General features: G+C 61.7%; 4 protein-coding genes across 4 annotated transcripts; 3 read left to right on the forward strand and 1 right to left on the reverse strand.

Moving 5' to 3' along the window:
• The first annotated feature begins 1,002 nt into the window (after nucleotides 1–1,002).
• On the forward strand, nucleotides 1,003–8,231 carry B0T26DRAFT_768494 (uncharacterized protein). Its single transcript, XM_060446503.1, has 7 exons — nucleotides 1,003–1,569; nucleotides 1,636–1,933; nucleotides 2,009–3,649; nucleotides 3,703–3,912; nucleotides 4,135–6,048; nucleotides 6,082–7,149; nucleotides 7,231–8,231. The coding sequence occupies exons 1-7, from the start codon at nucleotides 1,181–1,183 to the stop codon at nucleotides 8,152–8,154; spliced, it is 6,444 nt and encodes a 2,147-aa protein (XP_060301597.1). The 5' UTR covers nucleotides 1,003–1,180; the 3' UTR covers nucleotides 8,155–8,231.
• A 1,798-nt stretch (nucleotides 8,232–10,029) lies between these two features.
• On the forward strand, nucleotides 10,030–11,652 carry B0T26DRAFT_738996 (salicylate hydroxylase-like protein; the record flags this gene model as incomplete). The annotated part of the gene is made up of 7 exons (XM_060443654.1): nucleotides 10,030–10,110; nucleotides 10,170–10,490; nucleotides 10,553–10,830; nucleotides 10,890–10,951; nucleotides 11,006–11,087; nucleotides 11,182–11,291; nucleotides 11,348–11,652. The coding sequence occupies 7 exons, from the start codon at nucleotides 10,030–10,032 to the stop codon at nucleotides 11,650–11,652; spliced, it is 1,239 nt and encodes a 412-aa protein (XP_060301598.1).
• Nucleotides 11,653–12,749: 1,097 nt separating this feature from the next.
• B0T26DRAFT_738997 (short chain dehydrogenase reductase) lies at nucleotides 12,750–13,861 on the reverse strand (the record flags this gene model as incomplete). Its single annotated transcript, XM_060443655.1, has 4 exons — nucleotides 12,750–12,973; nucleotides 13,070–13,541; nucleotides 13,607–13,710; nucleotides 13,774–13,861. 4 exons carry the CDS (start codon nucleotides 13,859–13,861, stop codon nucleotides 12,750–12,752), a joined length of 888 nt encoding a protein of 295 aa, XP_060301599.1.
• Nucleotides 13,862–14,525: 664 nt separating this feature from the next.
• On the forward strand, nucleotides 14,526–15,068 carry B0T26DRAFT_748911 (cupin domain-containing protein; the record flags this gene model as incomplete). The annotated part of the gene is made up of 1 exon (XM_060445025.1): nucleotides 14,526–15,068. One exon carries the CDS (start codon nucleotides 14,526–14,528, stop codon nucleotides 15,066–15,068), a length of 543 nt encoding a protein of 180 aa, XP_060301600.1.
• Between the last annotated feature and the right edge of the window lie 53 nt (nucleotides 15,069–15,121).

Below are 15,121 nucleotides of genomic sequence, written 5' to 3' on the forward strand. Positions count from 1 at the left end.
ACAGGTGCTTAGCAGCAGGATTCGTCGGTGCGACTGGCTAGGTAGATTACCGGCTGCAGTTGTGCTACCAGGTCAAAGGCAGGGTGCTTATCTCGCCAATTTTTTTTTTCCTCTGGCGCTGACTGCAAGGCGCTCACATGCATGATGCATTCTCGCCTAATTCATTAACCTATCACTCTTATCACTCTTTAAAGGAGACCCCGAGACCAGTCAGTCAGTGACTGACTGTGCAGTATGCAGTATGCAGTGTGCAGTGTGCAGTGTGCAGTGTGCAGTGTGCAGTGTTGCACTTGCAGGTCCCGGTGTTTTTGCGGCGGTATATTTAATATGGATAAGGTAGAAAACGTGGTCGCGAATTATCCGTGGCCTGCACAGTGCACGGTACTGCACTGCAGGGTAGGTTTGCAGGCGACTGCATTTAGAATGAATGGATGCACTGTGGGTGGTGCATGATCCCAAATAAGCTTATGTCTGTTCGCTGCGGCCCTTCGCCCCTGTGCCCCAGCCGCGCTTCGAGACATTCCCGTCGGGGATCCTATGCGGGCAGCACACATCGGCAAACTCCAAAAGGCATCGGCCTATCGGGAAACGGCGGCGGAGATAGGCGACGTTTTGGGTAGCCACAACACACCAATCAGGAAGCTAGACCCGAATACCCGGTATCGTCCCTTGCTCACTCACGAGTCGAATCCAGCTACACGTTACCCGGGAGCCTGGAGATAAGAGTTGGGGGCCATATTGAGGAACTTACCCAAATAATCAAGACAGGCGTCCAATGAGACGAATCTGGAGAGAAGAGACGAGAAAAACGGGTTGCACGTGTGCGTCGACGATGGCTGGCACGGGCTGGACAGAAGGCGGGCCCGAGTCGAACATTGTCCCTACACCAGTGCACATGGACATAATAACCGCAAAGGGCGCGCCCAAACACTATTTCGAGCTCATATCTCCCCGTCCCTCCGTAATTCCCATACCTACTTGACTATCTACCTAGACCGGTAGACCAGACCTGGCCTGTTCTTATCCCTCCCTATTCAACTGTCCCAGGTTCTTTCTTTCTTCCACCGCCCTCCTATTCCTAGTTAGAGTCTATAACTTGGGTCCGGAGTCAGGTCAAGAGCTAGAGACAGAGACAAGAACTAGAGCCTAGACATAGACTAGAGGCTGTTGCTGAAGAGCCATGCATCGCACTCTTCCCTCCTCCCTTTCATCCTCCACACCCGCAGCAACATCAACACCATCACCAGCACCAACACCAACTCCAACACCAGCAATGGGTCCAACACATCCCACCGTCCTCCTCTTTGGGGATGTCACAGACGGCTGGGTTAGTGGCATGGACTATGTCTCTGACAAGGCCGTCACAACGCCATGGCTGCGGTTCTTCCTGGCGGACCTCTTCTCCGCCTTCAGGACCGAGGTGAAAGCCATGGACCGCTTCTTGCGTGACAGCTTCGGCGCTTGCTCTAACTTCCAGGAGCTGGCGCAGAAATACCGCCACTCGGGCGACGAGGTCGGCATGGTGCACGCCATGCTCCTCTACGCCGTGAGGGCCTCCATGTTGTTAGAGTGCGTTTTGTTCCTGGCTCTTATTCGCAATTTTACAGTTACCTTGCTGACAGCTGACCGGTCCAGGACGGCCAACCGCGAACCGCTGCTGCTCAACCCGGGCGAGGGCAGGCCCGAGACGCACCTCATGGGTATCTCTGGCGGTTTATGGAATGCCGTTGCCGTGCCGACGGCTGCCAACTTTGCCAGCCTGTACGAGTCGTGCCTCGAGACGGCCCGTGTCTACGCCCGGCTCTGCAACCTCACCCTGGTCCGGTCGAGGGCCATGGAGGACCGCCCTGGCGTGTGGGGCTGGGCCGTCGTGACCGTCGACATGACGACGGCCGAGCTCGACAAGACGCTGGAACGCTTTCAGACCGCCATAGTGAGTGATTAATCTTCCTCGCTCGATTAGGGGTCATGATGACCATGACTAGATTATACTGACAGAAAACAACAGGGCGTCCCCTCGTCCAAGAGAGTCAAGATTGCCATCTCGGGAGACCGGTGGAGCACCATCATCGGGCCGCCGTCGGTCCTGGAGCTTGTCTTCAGCCAGTGCTCGGAGCTGAAGCGGCTCCCGCGCAACGAGCTGACGGGCATCCGCGCCATGCAGCACACGCTCGACGTGGCCGAGGCCGACATCGACTACGTCGTCGGCAGCTCGCCGCTGCTGGCCACGCCCCTCCGCCCGGGCTACAAGGTCTGGGGCATGGCCGGCGACGACGCCAACGCCGTCTACTCGAGCTGGGGTCACCTGCTGCGCGTGGCTGCCGTGCAGACGCTGTCGCAGCGGCTGGACGTGGTGCAGACGGCGGGCAAGCTGAGCGCCCACCTCGGCACGGCACGCCACATGGACGTCCACATCATGGGACCCAGCGGCCACGTGGCCTACCTTGTCAACGTGCTCAAGGCGGGCCCTAGCGGTGCCCTGACGAGGAATGTGTCGGTCTACGACGACCTGGTGGCTGCCCAGTCTCAGTCACCGAGTGAGGGCTCGGGCTCGGGCTCGGGCTCGGGCAGCGGTGGCATCCGAGAGGGTGCCATCGCCGTCGTGGGCATGTCGGGCAAGGGCCCCGGCAGCGAGAACCTAGAGGAATTTTGGAACGTCATCGCCACGGGCCAGGACTGCCACGAGGAGATCCCGGCCGACCGCTTCGACCTGGGCGAGTACTTCTGCGCCAAGCACGGGCCGGGCGGCCCCGGCAAGTGCACCATGACGTGCCGGCACGGGTGCTTCATCAAGAAGCCGGGCCACTTCGACGCGCGCTTCTTCCATATCTCGCCGCGCGAGGCGCTGCTGATGGACCCGGGCCACCGGCTGTTCCTGATGAACGCGTACGAGGCGCTCGAGACGGCCGGGTACTCGGCCGGGCAGACGCGGTCGACGGACCCCAACAAGATGGCCGTCTTTTTCGGGCAGAGCGCCGACGACTGGCACAAGGTCAGCCACGCGGCGCTGGGCTGCGACGCCTACACCATGCAGAGCATCCAGCGCGCCTTTGGCCCGGGCCGCCTGGCCTTCGCCATGAAGTGGGAAGGCCCGACGTACGCCCTCGACTCGGCCTGCGCTGGCGCCACGTCGTGCATCCATCTGGCCTGCATGAGCCTGCTCTCGCGCGACGTCGACATGGCCGTCGCCGGCGCCACCAACGTGCTGTCGGACCCCCACTCCTTCACCATCCTCAGCAAGGCCGGCGTGCTGTCCGAGACGGGCAACTGCAAGACGTACCGCGACGATGCCGACGGCTACTGCCGCGCCGACTTTAGCGGCGCCGTCGTGCTGAAGCGGCTCGAGGACGCCGTGGCCCACAACGACAAGGTCCTGGCCGTCATCGCCGCCTCGGCCCGGAACCACTCGGGCAACTCGACGTCCATCACCACGTCCGACGCCAACGCGCAGGAGCGCCTGTTCAACAAGGTGCTGCGCAACGCCCGGCTGGGCCCCGACGACGTGTCGTATGTCGAGATGCACGGCACGGGCACCCAGGTCGGCGACAAGGCCGAGATGGGGGCTGTCTCCAAGGTCTTTTCGCCACGGCCCGCCGGGCAGCCGCTGCTGGTGGGCGCCATCAAGGGGAACATCGGGCACAGTGAATCTGTGAGTACAAGTCTGCAGCTGCAAAATTGACGAGCTATTGCTGACCACCACAGGCTGCCGGAATGTCGTCGGTGCTCAAGAGCATCCTCATGCTCCAGAAGGGCGTCCTCCCTCCGCAGGCGGGCATGCCGCACAGCATGAACCCCAACGTGCTCAAGTTCCTGCAGGACGGCAGCAGCATCGTCATTCCCACCGAGGCAGCCGAGTTCAAGGGCGTTGCTGGCAAGCTGAAGCGCATCCTCGTCAACAATTTCGATGCGGCGGCACGTTGTTTACTTACCCCCATTTCCCCTTTCCCCTTTCCCCTTTCCCCTTTCCCCTTTGCCCTTTGCCCTTTGCCCTTTCCCCTTTCCCCTTTCCCCCCATTCCACTTTCCCCCCCATTCCACTTTCCACCCATTTCACCTTCCCCCCCATTCTACTTTCTACCCATTTCACTTTCCCCCCAATATTAGGGCCACAAGCTAACTTAAATAATCAATCCAGGGCGGCAACGCATGCGTCATCCTCGAAGAATACAAGCAAGACCCAACCAAACCGCCAAAGGGAGCCGACCCCCGGTCCAGCCACGTCATTGCAACGTCGGCCAGGACGCCAGCCTCGCACCTCGCCAACATGCGCCGACTCGCCGCGTGGCTCCGCGCAAACCCCAGTGCGCGGATCCAAGACATGGCCTACTCGACCACGGCGCGCAGGATGCACCACCCCATCCGGTTCGCGCTGGCCGCGTCGACGCCGCAAGAGGCCGCGTCCAAGCTCGAGGCCGAGATGGAGCGCGCCGGGTCCGCCACCAAGACAACGCCCGCCGACGTCGTCTTTGTCTTTACCGGCCAGGGCTCGCACTACGCGGGCATGGGCGCCGAGCTGTACCGCACGAGCGCCGTGTTCCGCAAGACGGCCGACCTGTGCGCGGCCCTCTGCGTCTCCAACGGCTTCCCCCCCTTTCTGGACATCATCGCCGACAGCGCCGTCGACGTGTCGGCCAAGGACGCAGCGCAGATCCAACTCGCCGTGGTCACGCTCGAGATCGCCCTCACGGCTTTCTGGAAGGCGGCCGGCATAGCCCCGGCCATGGTCATGGGCCACAGCCTGGGCGAGTACGCGGCCCTGCACGCGGCGGGCGTGCTTTCGCTGACCGACACGCTGTACCTGGTCGGGCAGCGCGCGCGGCTGTTGCTGGAGCGGTGCGAGGCCGACTCGTGCGCCATGCTCGCCGTGTCGGCCCCTGTGGCCGCCGTGCGCGGGCAGCTCGGGCAGCTCGGTCGCGACTCGTCGTGCGGCGTCGCGTGCGTCAATAGCCCCAGGGCTACCGTGGTCAGCGGCACGACCGAGGACCTGGCGCGGCTGCAGGCCGACATGGCGGCGCTCGACGCCAAGACGCGCACCAAGATGCTGCCGGTGCCCTTCGCCTTCCACTCGTTCCAGATGGACGCCATCCTCGCCGACTACAAGGCCGTAGCCAGCGGCGTCACATACCTGCCGCCCAAGGTCCCCGTGGCGTCGACGCTGCTGGCCTCGGTGGTCGACGGGCCGGGCGTCTTCAGCGAGGACTACCTGGTGCTGCAGACGCGCCAGGCCGTCGACTTCGGCGGGGCGCTCGGCGCGGCCAAGGCGGTGCTCAAGGACCCCGTGTGGCTCGAGATGGGCCCCGGGCCCGTGTGCGCGGCGTTTGTGCGCGCCACGCTCTCGCCGGCGCCGGCCAAGATCAACCACAGCATCGATGCCAACACCGGCAACTGGGCGTCCATCTCCAAGAGCCTCGCGGCCGTCTACTCGTGCGGCGCCGACGTCGACTGGCTCGCCCTGCACGCGCCCTACGAGGCCAACCTCGAGCTGCTCACCCTGCCGACGTACGCATGGGACGTCAAGGACTACTGGATCACGCACACGGACAGGAAGGGCTCGGCGGCAGCGGCAGACGCCTCCAAGGCTTTGGTCGTCGCGCCGGCCGAGCCTTTCCTGGGCACGGCGGCGCAGTACCTCGTCGACAAGTCGCTGGCGCCCAAGGTGCGGGTGACGTTCCGCGCGGGGCTCTCGGACCACGGCTTCATGGGGCTCATCGACGGGCACAAGATGCAGCACGTCGGGCTCGCGTCGGGCAGCGTCTTCAGCGACGCTGCCGCCACCGTGGCCAAGTACGCCCTCGAGTACAGCGGCCGCAAGGGCGTCACGGCCGCCCACCTGACCTTCCACGACCCGGAGCTGCTGGCGCCGCTGACACGCGATCTCGTCGGCGTCGACGGCGAGCTGCTGACCACGGCCACCATGGACAGCGCGGCAGCCGACACGGTGTTGGTCACGTTCCGGGCTAGGACCAAGGACAGCAGCGACAGCCACGACCTCGGGTCCATCCGCGTCGGGGTGCGCAGCGACGCGGCCAGGGCGCAGGCGCAGGCCGACGTCGACCGCATGGCCTTCTTCATCCGGGCCAAGCTGGACGAGCGCGTGCGGCTGTCCAAGCAGGGGGCGGGCCACCGGATCCAGCCCGACGTCTTCTTCGCGCTGTTCGCCAATGCCGTCGAGTTCTCGGCCGACTTCCGCGGCGTGCAGGAGGCGTACGTGGCCGGCGACTTCTCCGAGGCGGCCGCCACCATCTCCCTCAAGCCCGACCCGGCCGGCACGCGCTTCACGTCGTCGCCTTACTGGGGCGAGGCGCTGCTGCACCTGGCCGGCTTCATGGTCAACGGCAACCCGGCCAAGCCGGCCTCGTCGACCTTTGTCGTCATGGGCTACGACACCGTCGAGCAGCTGGCCCCTGTCGAGCCCGGCCGCGAGTACCTGACGTACACGCGCATCGCCCGCTGGGAGAAGGACACGGCCTTTTGCGCCGGCTACGTGTTCGACGCCGAGACGGGCCGCATCGTCATGCAGGCTGTTGACTTGCGCTACCAGGAGTTCAAGACGGCCACTTGGCGCCACATCCTCGGCGGGCCCGCCGCCGGCCCAGCACACCACCATGCCGTCTCCAAGCCTGCTGTCGCTGCTGTCGAGGAGACAAAGGTGCACGGCAAAGACCTGTCTGCCGCCTTGGCCGCCGCACCCGGACAACAGCAGACACGGAAACAGCAGACACCGCAGGCCGTCGGGGAGACTGCCTCGGCCGGCGCAGGCTACTTCAAGATCATCGTCGACAGCCTCGCGGCGGCGACGGGCAGCGACGCGAGCGAGTTTGCCGACGACACGGCCATTGCCGACATTGGCGTCGACTCCATCATGGCCATCGAGGTCGTGGCGGCCGTCAAGGAGCTGGGCGTCGACCTGCCGGCCGCCTTTGTGTTCGAGTATCCCACCATTGGCGACCTACGCCGCGAGTTTGGTGGTGCTGGCAGTGCTGCTGGTGGGCACACCCAAGAAGAGGACTACAACAACACCGCCAACAACAACGGCATTGCGACGCCGGTCAGCGACGACGACGACGACGACTACGACGACGCGGCCCTGTCACTGTCGCCCACGCCCGGCGAAGAGGCCGACCTCGACTTGGGCGTGGCACCCTTTTCGGTGCCCGAGTCTGTGTCGTCGTCTCTGGCGTCGAGCGTGGTCGAGGTCGAGGTCGGCAAAGACGACGTTGACGACGACCAGCCACAAATCGATCCGTCGACGCCGCTGCCCAGCGTGCGGATCACGCTGCTCCAAGGACGGCCCAGCACGGCGGCCAAGACCACGCCACTCTACCTCATGGCCGACGGCACCGGGTCGGTCGCGTCGTACCTGCACCTGCGCCCCTTCAGGGGCAAGCGCGCCGTCTACGGCATCGACTCGCCCTTCCTGCGCTGCCCGTCGCGACTCCTGGCCGCCAAGGGCAGCACCGGCGGCATCGAGGGCGTGGCCAGCCTTATCGTCGACGCCCTCGTCAAGGCGCAGGCCACGGGCCCCTTCCTCATCGGCGGCTACTCGGCCGGCTGCCTCGTGGCCTTTGAGGTATCGCGGCAGCTGGCAGCGCGCGGCCGCGCCGTCGACGGGCTGCTACTGCTCGACATGTGCTGCCCGCGCACGCGCCGCGCCGACCAGGGCACGCTGCTGGCAGAGGACGAGTTCAGCTACGCCGTGTTCGAAGCCGCCGTGGCGCGCGACGGCCTGTGGAGCGCGCTGGGGTCGAGCCGCGACCACTTCCGCGCCTTCTTCGTCGCCATGAACGAGTACACGCCGCCGCCCATGACGGCCGGCGAGCGGCCGGCGCGCGCCGCCGTGGTGTGGGCCGAGCGCGGGCTCGTCAACCGCGTGTCCGACGACGCCGCGCTGATGCAGAAGCTGGCCGCCCAGGGCGTGCCGACCGCCCCCTACCCGGGCTTCATGCAGGACCCCAAGCTCGGCACCTTTGCCTGTCTTGTCCCCGACAAGGGCGCCGCCGAAAACCTCGGCCCCAACGGCTGGGACCGCTACACGGCCGGCGACGTCCTGGCCCTGTCCGTGCCCGCCGACCACTTTGCCCTGCCCATGCCCGGGCACGTCCACCTGCTGCAGGCCCAGATGGAAAAGGCTCTCACCTACTTTGCTTCCGACTAGTTTTGTTTCCTCTGTTTTAATTTTAGACTGCACGTTCGTGACAGCGAGCTGGCGTTTCTTGTTTTGGTTACATGGGGCGGTTGTCATTTGTTTACTTGTTTACAGCCGTGAGTTACGTTTTAGATACAAGATGGAGGAGGATTTATCCATGAGATATTTAAAGTAGGTAAAGATGCAATTTACTACCGATTCGACATTTCAAGACGGGACCTGCGTTTGTGAATAGGAGAAGTGAAGCAAACCCGTGAATCTGCTCGCCCGGGGCTGGGGAGTAGCGGTGGTAAGTTGTGACACGAAGGAGAAACTGGATTCCGCCTGGATTCCGCCCTGAAATTTTGCAGTTGGCGCATCTAGACTTCTGCCGCCAGCAGATGCATCGTCACACATGGCTACGTGGCTGCGGGTCATCGGTTTCGAATAGTTTTACTCGGGGCCAGGTCAAGTTACTCAAAACCCTGAACCTGACCGCATGTGTTTCTGATCCGGTACAACCCTCATGTCCCAAAACGCGTACATGAACCTACAGTAAGCAATCAACCACAGGCCCCGCCCATAGTCAGTGGCTGAGTGAGCATGGCCTCGGAGCTAGCCGCCCGACAGCCCACCACCACCTCCACCACCACTCCCCTATTCAGCCGCCAAACATCGACTAATTATTCCGAGTCAAAAGATTAGATGCTGACAGGCGCGGGCCGATGGGAAAGCTGAACCGGGCCAGCGCCACACCACACCACACCACACCACGCCACACCACGCCACACCACACCCATCCCCGACCCGTCGTGCAGGGGTCGCGTGGCTTCCCCGAAGTTCGGGAATTGACTCGGCCGCAGGCTATTAGCCACTTTCCCTTCCGTCTCGGAGACATATAAGCTAGGTCTGCGCCTCGCGTCGGCGCCGGCATTACCCCAAGGGGCAGAGAGCCCAAGCGGGAAGTCCGGGCCGGGGAGCACCACCAAGCAGCCACGCCGTGTGACAAGGGGATCTGATTGTAGGGCAGGATGGCCTGGAGCGAGGTCCTAGTACGCAATGATCTTCTTTGGCCTCAAGGTCCTTACTTCCTTGCAATCCTGTTGCGCCGAGTAAGGCCTATTGATGCCCAGTGCAAGACTGGCCTCGGTACTTGAAGGCCTGCTCTGTTGGCCTGGTAGGGACGGCTACCTGCATTCTAATTGGATACATTCTTACACTGTGTCGTATGCCAATGCCCTGCTCTCGGCTGAGTGATTCACATACTCGAGTAGACCTCGCAAAGGCCCCACGGCCACTCATTCTGTTGCCGCCCTACTTCTGGGGTTACACAGTCTTCCGGTAGGTTGACTGCCCTGGAGAGGGTGGCCCGTTTAACACGCCGGCAGCCACGGCGGCGGCTGCGAGGCAATGGCAGGCTCCACGTGTCCGTGCCTTGGCTCCTCCACCAAGTCGACGTTCCCGAGCGTGGGGGGTATTTGAATCGCTCATCACGGGTACTGGGTCGCAGCACTTGGCCGCGGCGTCTCCAAGCGCCGACACACCAGCTACGTCCCCGAGTCCAGATTCTGCACCAGGTGCAGCCCAAGAGCCGCCGCCTGCACCGTCGCCGGGAAGCCGTTGCGAGGCTGGGAACCTACTACCCTGCCGCGTATTCGGAATCTGAAGCCCAGTCGGGAATAACACCGTGTGGCCGGGCTCTTCACAGAAACACCCCGCTGCCACGCCCAAGTTAGAAAAGTTGCATCACAGCAGCCGTAAAGAGCTGGCAGTGGAACCTGGTTTAGATATTCGTCGCTGACTCTTGGCGTTTGTTGTGTGGAATTACAATCAGAAGTGGAGTGAGTGCTTGATTGCCTGTTCAACAAACGACAGTCAGTATCAGCGTGCACCAACACACAGACCATGGACATCATCATCGTGGGCGCCGGGATTGCCGGCCTCGGCGCCGGAGTCGGTCTGCGCCGGGCAGGCCACCGAGTGACGGTGGGCTCCCATCCCCATCCCCATACCCAGACAGCAACACCAACCCTAACGCCTGGCAGATCCTCGAGCAGTCGTCGCTGCTGCACGAAGTGGGAGCGGCCATCACCATCAAGCCCAACGCGTCGCGGGTGCTGCAGTCGTGGGACTTTGTGCCGGAGCAGTCGGGCATGGTGGCCATCCGCAATGGCAGCCTCATCGATGGCACCAACATGGACGTGCTCGTGCCCAACTACTACAAGGACTGCGAGTCGACCTGGGGCCTGCCCATGTACGCCGTCCACCGCGAGGACCTGCACACGCAGCTGCGCCGCCTCGCCACCCAGCAGGAGGGCCCCGGCTGCCCCTGCGACGTGCGCGTGCGGTCCAAGGTCGTCAGCTATGTGAGAGAGCAGACGCAAATAAGCCCACACTAATTAACTAGAGCTAACATGACATGCACCAGGACGCCAAGCACGCCCGGGTCACGACCGAAGGCGGCGACGTGCTGCAGGCGGACCTCGTGATTGCCGCCGACGGCGTGCACTCGACGGCGGTGCAGCACGTGCTGGGCGACGACGTGGTGTCGGCCGGCGACACGGGCTGGGCGTGCATGCGGTGGCTGGTGCCGCGCGACGACTTCCTCGCCGACCCCGAGACGGCCGCCATGGTCCAGGACTCGGCCACGCGCTACTACACGGCCGCCGGGGGCGTCGCCGGCCTGGTGTGGTATCCCTGCCGCAAGTGCGTTCTCTCCCCCCTTTCTAAGTCTGGAGAATCTGCTGACCGCCCTGAACATGCAGCAACGAGGTGCAAAATTTTCTCTACCTCTCGCGCGAGTTCGACACGTCCCACGTTGGAGAAGGTAACCCGAAAATATCCTGCCCATCTCACGGGACGTCGCTGACGCCGAGTGCAGATTTCAGAGCCATGGTCGATCCAAGCATGCCGCTGGAGTATGCTAAGAAGCACTTTTGCCCGGCTCTGCAGACCGCCGTCAAGTGAGTCTGGCTGATGGCATGCACTACAGTCACACACACACACACACACACACACACATATATATATATATATATATACTTACGCAGAGCGCAGAAAAGCGAGAGACGTAAAGTTCTGGAAACTGGTGGCAAGAGGGCCGATCTCGAGGTGGCACAAAGACCGACTTCTCCTGATCGGCGACGCGGCCCATCCCATGCTCACCTGTAAGCACATTTCCGTGCTGTTTAACATCTGAAAGAACTCGCTAACTCTGGGACAGTCCAGGGACAGGGCGGCGGGCAAGCCATCGAGGACGGGGCCGCGCTGGGGATCCTGTTCGACCAGGTGCGCGACCCGGCGGCCATCGAGGACCGGCTACAGCGGTTCGAGCAGGTGCGGCGCAACCGCGGCTCGGCGCTGCAGGTGCTGTCCAATACCAACCCGCCCGTGCCCCAGAGCGTGCGCGACGCCGCCGCTAAGTACCTCCCCGCCGGCAGCAGGCTCGACTCGACCGACGACGTCAACGAGTACGTCTTTTCGTTCGACGTCTTGGCCGAGTCCAAGGCCGCGCTGGCCACTGCCTAAGGGGCCGGTATGGGGACTGTGAAATAGCACCAGTATTTTGGCTATATGGAACGGAAGAGTGATGTAAAAGTTGTTATGAAATGACCGTTGATTTCAAGTCTAAAGCTCTTGCAAGCCTGCTTTCATAGTACGGTCGTGATAATTCTATGGTTGTTGCCAATGGAATACCGACTTTTGGCAATTACCCAAAGCGTTAGCGAATCTTGAGTTCAGAATACAGAGAACGAGAAACAATCGTATATTGGGGCATCCGGCAGAACAACTTTTCGGTACGTCATGCTGACTATAAGGAAGTTACTAAGACTGGTTGGTTGTTGTATGTTGATTGTACAGAATAATTAAATTAGTAAAGGTAACCTTCCAATCTTAAAAATGCTCTACCTAGCAAGTAGAGAAAGGGATCTAAACGGCCTTTTTCTTTCTTTCTTCTTTTCTGCCTCCGGCGGCCCTCCGGCGGCGCCTGCGGCGAGCTACTCGCTACGCTCGAAGGCTTTCTTTCCTGAACCCTTAAAGCGGCATTCTACGGCTTAAGATACGTATATTCTTTCCAGGAGAAGAAGAGACCAATATTCATCCGGTCAACCAGCCCCTGTCCCATATTTTGATAGGGGAACCGGCTGGCCAATCCCCGTTCAAGAAACATTCGGTACCTGAGTGTAACAAAGAGAAAACAGCCTCTCTCCGCCACTTATACTACTGTTGGAACAACGCGCATTCTAGCCATATAAGCGGCGGTGGAGGCCTAGGGGTCCTAGATTCCATATAATTATAGACAACAATGACCATCACTTGAACCACTAGCTTTCGGCGTGCAGCACGCCCTGTTGTTTCCAGTACCGTACCTGGTGATTCCAACAACTACCTTACGGCTCGTAAGCTCGCCGACGGTGGCCTTTTTCTAGCCGAATAAGACTTCTTACAAAGTGCAAGAGGTATAATTTGAGGGCAGTACGCTTGGAACTCCACAAAGACTGAGAATGATTTTGCGTGAATAGAAATGTATGTATATACATCGTGCTCTTATTCTTCATCCCAGTGCCTAATTAGTGCCCATTCCCAAATATTCCTGCCAATGCCTCCAACCTCTCCCAGACGAGCTAATACGACGCCGGTACGACGCCCAGCTTGCCGCCGTCGGTCACGAGAACGAGCCCCGACAGCCAGGCGCCGGCGCGGGACGCGAGCCACAGGATGCAGCCGGCCATGTCCTCGGTGTTGCCGGGCCTCCCCAGCGGCGACACCTTTGTGGCGTAGTCGGGCGAGTCGGGCGCCAGCTGCTCCGTGGCCGCGACCACGCCGGCCGTCATCTCGGAGGGGTACACTGCGTCTTGTCAGCAACCGTTTCTGTTCTCTCCCCAAGCCAAAATCATCCAGAGAGACAGACAAAATAGAGACGGAAGAAAAGAAGAAGACGTACAGCCCGGGGCAATCACGTTGAACCGGATCTTGTAGCCGGTCAGGGCCGTGGCCAGCTGCTTGGCCATGTGCAGCACGGCGGCCTTGCTGGCCGAGTAGGCATAGTGCGCCAAGGGCACGCGGCCAAAGGCGCCGATGGAGCTGAGCACGACCATCTGGCTGGACTGGGCGAGGTTGCCGCGCTCGTTGCCGGCGTTGAGCAGAGGCAAAAAGGCGGCCATGCCAAAGTAGACGGCGCCGACGTTGTTGCTGAAGGTCTGGTTGAAGGCGGCCTGGTCGACGTTCCACAGGTCCGCCTGCAGCTCGGCCAGCGGCCGCGGCGGCGACAGCCGGATGGGCGTCGGCCCCGGGATGCCTGCGTTGGCCACAAACAGGTTGACGTAGCCCGTCTCCCGAGCAATGTGCGCGGCGATGCGCTCGAGGTCGGCCTTGGAGCTGGCGTCGCCCTGCAGCGGGATGATGTTGCCGTGTTTCTTGCCCAAATTAGCACTTCTTACCTGTTAGTTAGTTAGCCGCCGTAGAGTGGGGGGGCAGTTACTGCTTCCTCCTTGGCCACCCTCTCGATCACTTCCTTGCGGCGCCCGATGATGTAGACCTTGGCGCCATTCTCCTCGAGGGCCTTGACCATCATCAGTCCGATGCCTGTGTCCGAGTCAGCTCAGCGTGCTGGCCCTGGCCGTGGCTTGTTTTGGTGAGGGTCAATACCGGTTGCACCGCCCGTCACGACGGCAACGAGGCCGTCAACGGCAAACAGGTCGGCCACGGCGAGGGATGGCGCAATTGACGACGACATGGTTTCGGGTAGTCCTCTGCAAGGGCTCTGTTATGTCCCAATCGCTTCATTTCGAATACGCACATGCTGCTATGCTGTGTTATATTATGTTACAATCAACATGGGCTGAGACGGTCCACCGAATAATCCCCATTGGGCTGCCCGAGTCGCACCACTCATCCCCGAACGCGGATCGGTGATGGCCTTCCCCGACTGCCGGGCATCCTGCTGCTCCGCCCCCGTCCTCGGGAAAGCTTAGCCGCAAGTACTCGAAAAGTCTCGGACCACTGCGGATTGTTGCACTGTCGTCCGGAGTTTGACGTTGGTTCCGACTTCGGTTGGCGCGAAGACGCGAGTGCCGTGTTGCACCGGCTTTTCCTTAACACTGACATTACTTTGATCTGAACCCAATTACGTCCATCATCACTACTCTGTCAACTGCCCGCTCACTAATTAGGCGTTACATCCTACGTGGCATCGGGTCCTACAGAGTCGATTTGTCAGCTCCGGGCGACCTGAATAATACGCGTGTTAATAACGGACATCTCGGAGAACATTGAGGGGTGGCTCAAAACGCTTGACTTGTCGCCATCGCCATCGCCATCGCCAAAACAACAAACTGCCGCGGCCAGATTCCATCAATTACTCCTCACCACCACACACCGAAGAAATCACAAAATTGGCAATGGCCACGCCCCAGAACCAAGACACCTCCGCACCCCGGGCCCCCAACCGCTTCATCACAGACCACAACGCGGCCGGGCTCTCCGTGTTCGACGCCAGCATCCCCGAGGCGGTCCCGACGCAGGCCATGGGCAGGATGTCGTTCCAGCTCGGGTACGCGACGACGAGCCTGCCGGCCGACTTTTCCTCGGGGGCCGACGTGGCGCAGTACTCGTCGTTCCTGACGGGGCCGCCGCCGGGCATCTACATCCCCGGCGGCAGCGTGCTGCGCATCGTCGAGATGCAGCCCGGCGGCGCGAGCCCCATGCACCGCACCGTCAGTCTTGATTATGGGGTTGTGCTTGATGGTGCTGCCGAGCTGGTCCTCGATTCGGGCGAGAGCCGCGTCTTGGAGAGGGGCGACATGGTCGTCCAGCGCGGCACCAACCACCTGTGGCGGAACAAGAGCGCCACCGAGACTAGCCGCATGCTGTTTGTCACGCTCGAGTCCAAGCCCGTTGAGGTCGGCGGCAAGCTGCTGTCTGAGGATCTGGCTGGCCTGTAACTACCACGCTACCTACTTCTAAAAGTCAAAGGTGGAGAGGGAAGAAGGGATTT

This window comes from Lasiosphaeria miniovina (assembly GCF_030549165.1).
Source record: "Lasiosphaeria miniovina strain SMH2392-1A chromosome Unknown B0T26scaffold_2, whole genome shotgun sequence".
Taxonomy (NCBI): Eukaryota; Fungi; Ascomycota; class Sordariomycetes; order Sordariales; family Lasiosphaeriaceae; genus Lasiosphaeria; species Lasiosphaeria miniovina.

Coding starts and splice junctions, on each gene's coding strand:
- B0T26DRAFT_768494 (XM_060446503.1), top strand. CDS start 1,181: ATGCATCGCACTCTTCCCTCCTCCCTTTCATCCTCCACACCCGCAGCA. Junction 3,913..4,134: donor TCAACAATTTCGATGCGGCG/GCACGTTGTTTA, acceptor TAATCAATCCAG/GGCGGCAACGCATGCGTCAT. Junction 7,150..7,230: donor TGGGCGTGGCACCCTTTTCG/GTGCCCGAGTCT, acceptor GACGACGACCAG/CCACAAATCGATCCGTCGAC.